Source organism: Triticum dicoccoides, chromosome 1A, assembly GCF_002162155.2.
Source record: "Triticum dicoccoides isolate Atlit2015 ecotype Zavitan chromosome 1A, WEW_v2.0, whole genome shotgun sequence".
Taxonomy (NCBI): domain Eukaryota; kingdom Viridiplantae; phylum Streptophyta; class Magnoliopsida; order Poales; family Poaceae; genus Triticum; species Triticum dicoccoides.
This window is the reverse complement of record NC_041380.1, coordinates 533,585,449-533,595,364: the sequence shown is the minus strand read 5'-3', so window position 1 is coordinate 533,595,364 and position 9,916 is coordinate 533,585,449. Positions and strand designations below refer to the sequence as shown.

Below are 9,916 nucleotides of genomic sequence, written 5' to 3'. Positions count from 1 at the left end.
CATGACATTTACATTGTTCCCGATACTAACATATGACATAAACTAGTTGTGTCTTGTAGTGGGTCTATCTGACTCAACAATTCATGGAAGTGAATCAATTTGATTATATCCGTGTGAGTCACTCAGATCCTATATGAGTCCATACTATCAGGTTAACATCTCTATGAGAGTCATCAACCAAGTCGGATTCTAGTACGAGGATACAAGTTCGCATAACCTTATCAACTCTCTCTACACGTGTGTGTGTGTATGTGTGTGTGGTTATATCAATTTAACCAGTAAGTTCTTATTCCATTCTTAAAAGAGAGTGGTTACATGTGGATCACATTTATTATTAGGTCTAACTGAACAACTTGAAAGAGCATCTAGTTCACCACGACACGACCACAAGCCCAACCCTTCAAAAACGCACTACCGGATGACAGAGAAGCAATACTGTCACGCTAGCATCCAACTAGATTTGAGCATCCATGAATGAAACTAGACCAAATTTGGTTGCCTTGCCACCACCGTCCATGGTGGTCGTGCGGGCTTTCCCACCGGCAACCTCAAGCATCAGCATGAGAGTCTGATGTTGGTTGGAAAGCCTGGGGTGTATATGGTTGTGCAACCATCTAAGTAACACTGGACGTGACAACATGGGGGTTGTGAAAGGGGATTCTACTTTTTTGTGTCCTCGAGATACCAAACATTGGGTCGATACAAAACTGGAAGAGATAAATGTTGGACTAGGAAAATATGAAACTTTGGATGAGAGTAGTCATATCGGTATGGGAAACGCTTGTCTTCGGCGTGCTGGCAAAAGCATGGGTTGGCCGCCTCACGCACGCATCCAACGCGTTTCACTTACAGGCGAGACGTAATCTGGCGGGACCCCGTCTGGTGCCTTATCTCTTCCCCGTCCACTATTTCCTTTCCTTTCTTCCTCATCATTTCCTCGTCTCTCTGGTAAACAAGCTGAGCACCACATCCTACCGATCTGCTGCTTCGGCGAGCTACCTCCTCACCTCATTAGATCCCTTTTCTCCTGCGAGAGCCGCTCACCTCAAGACCCCTTGCCATGCCTGCTGCGAACTATAGCCAGCGGTTGGGGATGATACAAGAAGGGGCAACCAGCGACCACCGGAGTTGCCACGGTTGTCACCGATGCTGCAGTGGCGCAGCCATGATACCATGCCCATGCGGTGGTTGGTGCAGTTTCCAGCGGTGCTACAACCGCGGGGCACTAATGCTGCAACTGGTAGCAAGAGTTGCTGCGACCGGTGACGGAATTTTCTTCCTGGAGGAAATGGAGAAGACGGGGGGGGGGAGGGGGGGGGCGGATGCCTTGGTGCTACAACCAGCATCCGGCGTTGCTGGAACGACAACCACCATTTGCTGCAACCGGTAATCATGCAACACTGGAGAGGATGATACGGCGTGCTGGAATCGGCTGTCACCCCGGGCGGCAGCAAAAAGCTGCAACCATTCATTGGTAAAGCTTCAATCTCCCGATGAATTTGCTGAACCGGTATTTAATTTTGCTTGAACCGGGTAATTTTTTGCTACAATCGATCAACGAGAGTTCTTGCTGGTAAGTTGTGTTTGCTAGAACCGGTGTTCAATTTTGCTGGAACCATGTAAATTTTTGCTACAATCAATCACCCGAGAGTTCTTCTTGATGAGTTGTTTTGCTGGAACCGGTGTTCAATTCTGCTGGAACCGAGTAATTTTTTGCTTCAACCGACAAATGGTGGATTTGCTGCTTTCCAAGTTTTTTGCTGGGCACGACTGTGTAAGTCGACCACCGCGACGACACCGGTGGTGCTCCAACCATGGTGAACGTGCGCTGGAGTCGGCCGTGCCGGAGCTGCAATGGCTTGGTTCTCGAGCTATGGACGCGACGTGTGGCGACTGCAAGCTTCAACAGAAGGGTGGCGGGGGGGCTACGACGGTGGTGCTGCAACGAGTAGCGGCGCAAGGGGACGGGGTGCTGCCGCCCCTCGCCGAAGCGCACGCGCATGGGAGCGAGAGCAGAGATGCTCACGGGGAACAGGAAGGAGGGGATTTCCTGCTCACGTTGACCAAAGCGAGAGGAAGGAGATGATTTGGTGACCGGCTATAAATCATCAGATCAAACAATTGGGGCCGACCGGCCCGAAACATTGGCTCGGCGCCCCGGTGCTTAATACTGGCCTATCGGTATGGACCACGTTAGTCAAATGGTAAGCGGCGCGTGTATATAGGGTATAATAATGCATCCAACTCGCAAGGTACATCACCTATATTCGGAGAACATAAAGTCACATTATCATTCTCAAAAGAGGGGGTGGCCCCGTGTGAGGAACGCATCCTGAGCAAAGACGAGGAGGTTTCCACTCAACCTTTGTCACTCTAGCTATAGTGTACATTAGAAGTTAAGTGTTTCCCTTACCTTCCATATACAACAATAATTTAAAGTTAGAAACACCTGTAAATCACATGGAAACGTAGGGATCACAACGAGTCGAAATAAACATGTCGTATTAGTGACACGTATTTACACTTTCTGTTAACACTTTTTGTTCTTTTCATAAAGGATATTTGTTTGCATTAGCGTTGTCATGCTAAACGAGCATATACATTACACCATTATGTGTTTGTTGTGGTTTCTAGAGACAAGACATGAACACCTAAATAAAGAGAACATGGACGAACAGGTTAACCGTAGAAGCTCATGCAAGATGACAAACAACGTTGCATGGTATGAGGTTCCGTGGATCACACTTCTCTATGTACTCTCAAGAACGAAAACACTTGTCCATACAATGGTAGACCGTCAGAAAAGGTGAACATCTTTTGGACAACAGGAAGTATGACTAACGTGGCGCCGCGGCCGAAACTGCATTATCAGTTCAGCTGAATTTGTACTATATGTCATATCTATCTCAAGTACTCAAGACAGAAAAATCTTGTACTCCCTCCGTTCGGAATTACTTGTCGTAGAAATGGATGTATCATCCATTTCCAAGACAAATAATTCCGAACGGCGGGAGTAGTATAGTATCAGTGAAATAATATAAACATGAGAGGATCGCACCCTCAACCCATCTCGTTCAGCACACAACCCATGGGTTAGCCATAGCCTCTCCGGCCGTCCTCTCTTCGCCGGTTCCCACAGGGTTAGAAAGTTTAAGCCTTACCATTCCTCGCCCAATTTTGTTCTAATCAATCACCTTTGCCCAGTTCCATTTCGGAAGCCTTCCATGGAGCCCGTGTTCTTCTCACTGGAGGAGGCGATGCCCGAGCCCGACTCTAACCCCTGCCGGACCGCGTCGCCGCCCCTGGAGGCACACGTGCTCGCCGGAGGACTCGGAGGAGTGGGCGCCGGCAAGGTCGTCGGCGGTGGCGCGACGAACGAGTGCGCGACAGAATGGTGCTTCCACGAGTCCGTGGACGAGCCGTGGCTGCTCAACGTCCCCACCGCGCCAGTGGCGAACCCCGAAGCTTCGACGCTTTACCCTAATCCCACGGCCGAGGGGAGCCGCAAGAGGCCGTACGACGTCCATGAGATGGTGGGCGCGGTGGAGGTCATCCCCACGCCGCCTGCGGCGAGCCCGGAGGTGGACCCCGTGGCGTACAACGCGATGCTGAGACGGAAGTTGGACGCGCATCTCGCCGCCGTCGCCATGTTGAGGGTATGCTACTAATCGAAGTACTAATCGCTTTATTTTAATCATCATAGCAGCTCGATAGTTACAAATGAAGGAAACTTCTGATTTGTGATAAAAAAATCATACACATCAGTTGACTATTTTTTTTCAAGAAAAAAATGTCGAACTTGATCAGCGAATTAATATGTATGCAATATTTCAAGATTTGCTAAGGGTGACACCGCCTTTTCTGGAAATAAGTTGAATTTCCTCATATGTGAACCAGCCTATCCATTTTTGTGTCCATCGGTGCTCTGGCGTCATCCCTAACAAGAACAGCTAGCGTTGCACAAAAGAGTCATACTTGGTAAAAGTTCCAGAATGGGTATATTTTTTACTAAATTTTGAAAAGAGGTAAATTTTTGTCAGTTCTCACGAGCTGGAAAAGGCATTGATTAGGAGGGTTGTGGCGACAACAAGGAGAAAGATATTAGAGTTAGGGTTAAGATGTGTGGAATTTTGCATACGGAGAGAAGAGATATAATTTCCACTTTGTTTAAATATTTCCCTCAAGAAATTCTTTGTTTCCCGTATGAATATAGTGTCCCTAAAATATTAATTGTGCATCTTTCATGTTTAACTTTCACTTTTGGCCTGTCCACCCATGTACAGAACACTCAGGGAATTTGCCGACAAAGCTCCCATGACAATGGAGCATCGCAAAATCCAGATTCCATCCAAGGCTCGGAAAACCACACCGAAGGTACTCAATTGTGCCTAGTTACGTCTTCACTACTTATGAAACAATATTATGGAATAATATATGCTAAGCTAAGTTGACTGCATCACTTGTTTTCATATATAGTTGTTTCGCTGTACTATTTGTGTGCATATGGGTAATGAGATTCACGTGCAACAAATGTCATATGGTTGTGCAGATGTCAGTGTGCATCAACTTAGCTCTTCCTCATTGGAGCCATCACCATCGGATGGTGATATGGAAGGGGAGGCACAAACAATTGGAACTATGCATATTAGTGCAGAGAAAGCGAATAAGAGGTAAAATATGTTGTATATTTATTTCGTGGTCCTTCCATAAAATCCTACTTTTTCTACTATAACTTGTGTGTGCAATGTTTTTTTCCTTATGTGGAGATATCTGTATTGTTTATCTTTAGTTTTCCCTACATCAATTTTGTTAGTCTCTTTGTGGCTTTGTACTGGATGGAGTTGGCTTATACCTTAGATTTTATCCAAAATTTTGATTGATTTTCATGCACCTTGGCATGTACTTAGGAACACATTTATGATTTTTTATGCATTATTATCCATATAGTTGTACAAATTAATTGAAACATTTCCACGCAATCAACGTTGCATATGGAGGGTGAATTGATATTTGTGTGAGAAGACTCACTAGATATATCTTATTTTGTTGTTGTTGGCGTCTTCATAGTGTGAAACCTGATTTAGCATGGTTAGAATTTTTGGTGGAGCTTGTCGTGATCACAAACTACAATTTTTTTATCTCATGCAGTTTTACCCCTCTTCTTATTGAAATGGGTGTGCATGTCTCATGCACGTTAATGAACATTTTACGTTTAATTACATTGTATGCCAAATACACCAATACCAATTATCATATTTGGCAAACATTTGTGAGCATATATTTTTGTTGTCGTTTAGCCCTCAAGTTCCGCCTTTTAAGCAGATTCCTCATATGATTTCAGGAAAGAATCTAACAGGGATTCGGCGAGACGCTCAAGGAGTAGAAAAGCAGCTCATACGAAGGAACTAGAGGAGCAGGTCTGATATTTTAAACACTATTTTACTTCTCAAGATGAATATTGCATACTACGTGAGCAAGGAATCTGATGACCGCTGCTAAAACAATACAGGTCTCACTATTAAGAGTCGCAAATAACTCTTTGATAAGATATCTTGCAGATGTAAGTCAGAGATACATTAATATCTCTATTGACAATAGGGTACTCAAGGCAAATGTTGAAACCCTAGAAGCAAAGGTATGTCTTGCTTCTACATTGGTGTGTTACATATTGAATTCTGAATTATCCTCTAGCAAACATGTGTCAATGTGCATAGCTACAATGAGTTTCAGTACCCCAATTAAATGTTTAGAGAATTTGAAGGATCAATAGTGTTGACTGGATGGAGGGGTGGAAAGGTGACTATCAAATTATATAAATGATAATATCATTTTAATGATATTGTTGAAACGAAAGGTATTTTAGTGTAATTCTATATTAACAATTGTATGTGATGCGAGCAATCCAGAAAGTTGCAAGAACATCACAAACAATCAAGGCAACTGTGCAAACGAAGTATGAACAAAAATTAATATGCCCGAGAAAATAGGTGCGAAGATGGTGATGTCGACCTGAAGTTCAAATCGTTAGGTGATTCCATGCATCCAATGGAGAGGCATGGGTACCAAGTCTTGATGGCCACAAATGTTTATCCTTCTTCTCCATCAAATTCTTGCATTAAATGTAGTAACGAATCAACTCGTGAATGGTGACAACCAATGCAACGACATAGTAGATTACATTCAGCTCTAAAGAAAGAACAAACATAGTTTCATTGTGGACAATATATTAACTTGTGTAGGTGTTTAACATTTAACATGGTTGCATTGCAGGTAAAGATGGCCGAGGAAACTATGAAGAGGGTTACATGCACCAACAATTTTCCTCAAGCAATATCTGGCACATCTCTCAGGATTCCTTTCAGTGGCTCCCCATTGGATGGTATCTGTGATAATCCATTGCCAACCCAGAACACCTCACTTAGCTACCTCCCCACTACAACAACAGTTTTTGCTGTGAAAAACAACTACATCCCCGAGCCAGCTCCGGCGTTCCAGATCCATGATCAAATGTCTTCGCTACATATGCAACCTATGTCATGCCTGGATCATCACCCGCAAATGATGCACATAGGTATTCCTACATCGACACCTACTCCGCAACGGGAATCTACTACATTGGATTCAAATGAAATAGTCAACATGATGATGTAGTAGGAATTATATGAGAGACCTGAGCAGGAATTGTTTTTTTAATTATTTTCATTGTTGTTGTTGACCGTTGGGGGTATTTATAGTGGTTTCTCGGCTTGTTAAGTGGACATTTCTTAGACTTGTTTAAGAAATATCTATTGTTGTTGTTTCAGAATAAGAATCTAGACATAGTTGGTCTCTGATAACCATATATTAAAGGTTATTGGACAATAAAGTGATGTGGTTGAGTCAGACTTTTTATCTTCCTCATATTTCTTCATAACACTTTAATTATCTATGAACAACCCACTATATGGTCGTTTATTTTCTATTAGGACGCTTTTATGGCAAGTTTTACTTTGCATATCTTTCAAAAAAACTTTTCCATATGTATTGTAACTCCATGTGTTTATGGTGTGTTGGAGCCAGGGCCGGTCCTGAAATTTTGGGGGCCCGGGGCGAATCCAAAACTAGGGGCCCCTAGAATAAAAAATATAGTAATAATAAAAGATATATGCACATATAAAATATTACAAATAATCAGTTAAATACATAAAAACAATATACATATGAGATAATTATAGATTTCACCTTTAAAAAATTCTAAAATTCCTCGATGTATAGTCACTAACGATAGGGCCGAGGTCAAGCTCGTCAAATAATTTTCTCTTGATGCATAATTTTTCAAAACCATTTAAACTTCGTAGTGTCATTATTGATCTCAAATAGTTCTTCAATAATTCTATCTTTGAAAAACTTCTTTCGACCGATGCGACAGTTATATGGAACTGTAAATAAGATGACAAGCAACACAGGCATTAAGATAAACGTCGACTTCACATGTTTGAAAATCACCGTAGTAGACATTACACTATCTGACAAAGTGAAATTGATAATCTTTTTTATTAAAAAAAAGCAAAAACAGATGATCATCAACACTAGCAGTTTGTGTTTGTGCACCTGTTCAAATAATTATACTATTAGGGCTAGTTACATTTTTATCACTGATATTGATATCAACATTTTCGTCTTGTTCATATTCAGAATTCCCGTCAATTTGTTCCTCTTCCTCCACAACAATCCCTGATTCACCATTTGGGATCAACGAAGCACCGGTATTAGTTTTGAAATTTTTATCAAGAGCATCCCTCTGATTGTATCAACTCATCTAAACACCGTATTGTCTGTTTTCAACGTGCTAAAAATAAAGAAAAAATGGCATCAAAGATTAATCTGTGCCAGCTATGCACCATGTATTCAAAGGATAAAATACTTAATCAGTAGTACTAAACTCATCGAGAGTAGGGCGTAGGGACTAGTGGTAATATAATATACCTTAGATGGATCATCGTTGGTGGTATGTAGGGCGTTCAGCGATGAGCCTATAGACGATGTGGCGCTCGATGAATCGGCGATGCCTGTGTGCATGTTCGTCGCCCGAATTAGTCGGGAGAGAAAGCAGCGCCGCCTAGTACTGGCTGCATCTTGCGATCCGGAAGCACAGGAATAGAGATCAGCATCGACGAGGCGGCGAACTGGCGACCGGACTTAGGAAATAAATTAAGAGAGAAAAGGACGGCGTAGGATCTGGAGATTGCTCCGTGATGGAATAGGAAGGATCGCTACCTTTGCGTGATTCCATGGCACATACTTTAGGCTACAGACCTGGGGAGGGGCCCCTCAATTTTGGGGGCCCGGGGCGACTGTCCCCCTTGCAAATAGGACAAACGCGGATCGTACGATTGTGTTGATGCGTGAACAAATTAAATCAAGAGAAGATAAATATCCTCCTAAACCTTACATGCACGACATCCTTGGGACACATCCATTCTCGCCATCCAAAGCTCCACCAGCAAACTGAAGGCAAACATTACCAACCCAAGTGAGATGACGGAGAAGATCACTGAACTTGAAGTTGTGCCGAAGGCTTGCATCAACACGTACTGTTGGCAGGGGCAGGGGCATGGAATCTTACTGGCTGATGAGTCGTGTGCAAGGCTTGCATCAACACTGTGGGCAGGGGTATATGTTGCGAATATACCGTAGTCAAACTAGAACTTTAACACAAATCTGATTAACGGTACGAAGCAAGTTAAGTTGTGTTAATCTATCTCATCCGGCTGGGGTTCGAAGTAACATCCAAAAGCAGAACACTTAATTTGTTTCAGGTGTGTTAAATCTCATCGGACTTTTCAGGGAGTTTAACTGCATGGGAAGATACATGCATCCCCTAATTTCTCTCCTTGTAGTGTTAGATGCAATGCTGCAATGCAGGTACTAGACAGAAGTTGGCAGTAAACCAAAGGAACAGATTGGCCTTCAAATTTATGTGCCACAGTGCCAGCATATGAATGAGCATAGTATGGTCCAGAGATATCTTCCATGTTCTCGCTTCATGTGTAGCTCAACTGTAACCATGATAATAAACACTGTTTCACTTCATTAGCACAATTGGGTGGCTAGCGCAGGCCTCATAGCTAGAGCGTGAGTGATCCTTAAGTTGAGAGTTCGAGCTTCTACTCTCACCTGCGTTATTAAAAACAACCTTGTAGTGATGAAAAGCTCTGTGACAACTTGGGTCGTCACATCCCCACCTGAGTTCAGGGGGTTAACTGAGCAAATCTTAATCTGTCTCGAATTTTCGTTTTTTTTGCTTAATCATGGACCACTATGAAGCACTTGGTTAGACGGCTGCATGGTACTCCCTCCGTTTCAAAATAGATGACCCAACTTTATATTAACTTTATATTAAAGTTAGTATAAAGTTGAATCATCTATTTTGGAACGGAGGGAGTAGCTCTGAACTGAACGAACATCAGTTCTGTTGTATTTCTTTTAGACGAAGGCAAAATCTTTACCTCGCCTCATTAATTAAAAACAATTTTACAAGTTACCGAAATGGTTGAAAGCGGCCAAAAGTCTCATAAGCCTACTCTCGCGGCATCAAAAGATCTCAAATGCTTAGCCCCCGCTACGCCTCAAAGCGTGGACTCCACTTTAATCCTACTTGCTTTTACACCGGGCCTCACACCAGTACACCATGCTGCCACGTTCCTAAAGACTTGCATTTCTCTCGTTCCTAATCTCCCATGAAGCCAACATAACCATGGACGAGACACCTTTCCTCACACTACTGTTGGCATTTACCATGGAGTACCACCAATCTTTGACCGAGTTAAAATTGCTCCAGTTCTTCAAGTTGATGTGCGCTAGATTAAGCCAATTTTTGATGTCATACCAAATTCGCCTTGTGTATCTGCACTCAGTGGCGGAGGCAGGGGTGCTG

The 9,916-nt window shown here is 43.0% G+C and overlaps 1 protein-coding gene across 1 annotated transcript; it reads left to right on the top strand.

Moving 5' to 3' along the window:
• Window positions 1-2,966: 2,966 nt before the first annotated feature.
• On the top strand, window positions 2,967-6,891 carry LOC119320238 (bZIP transcription factor RISBZ1-like). The gene is made up of 7 exons (XM_037594393.1): window positions 2,967-3,140; window positions 3,205-3,656; window positions 4,284-4,374; window positions 4,550-4,670; window positions 5,342-5,417; window positions 5,510-5,635; window positions 6,271-6,891. Exons 2-7 carry the CDS (start codon window positions 3,225-3,227, stop codon window positions 6,649-6,651), a joined length of 1,227 nt encoding a protein of 408 aa, XP_037450290.1. The 5' UTR covers window positions 2,967-3,140; window positions 3,205-3,224; the 3' UTR covers window positions 6,652-6,891.
• The last annotated feature ends 3,025 nt before the right edge of the window (window positions 6,892-9,916 follow it).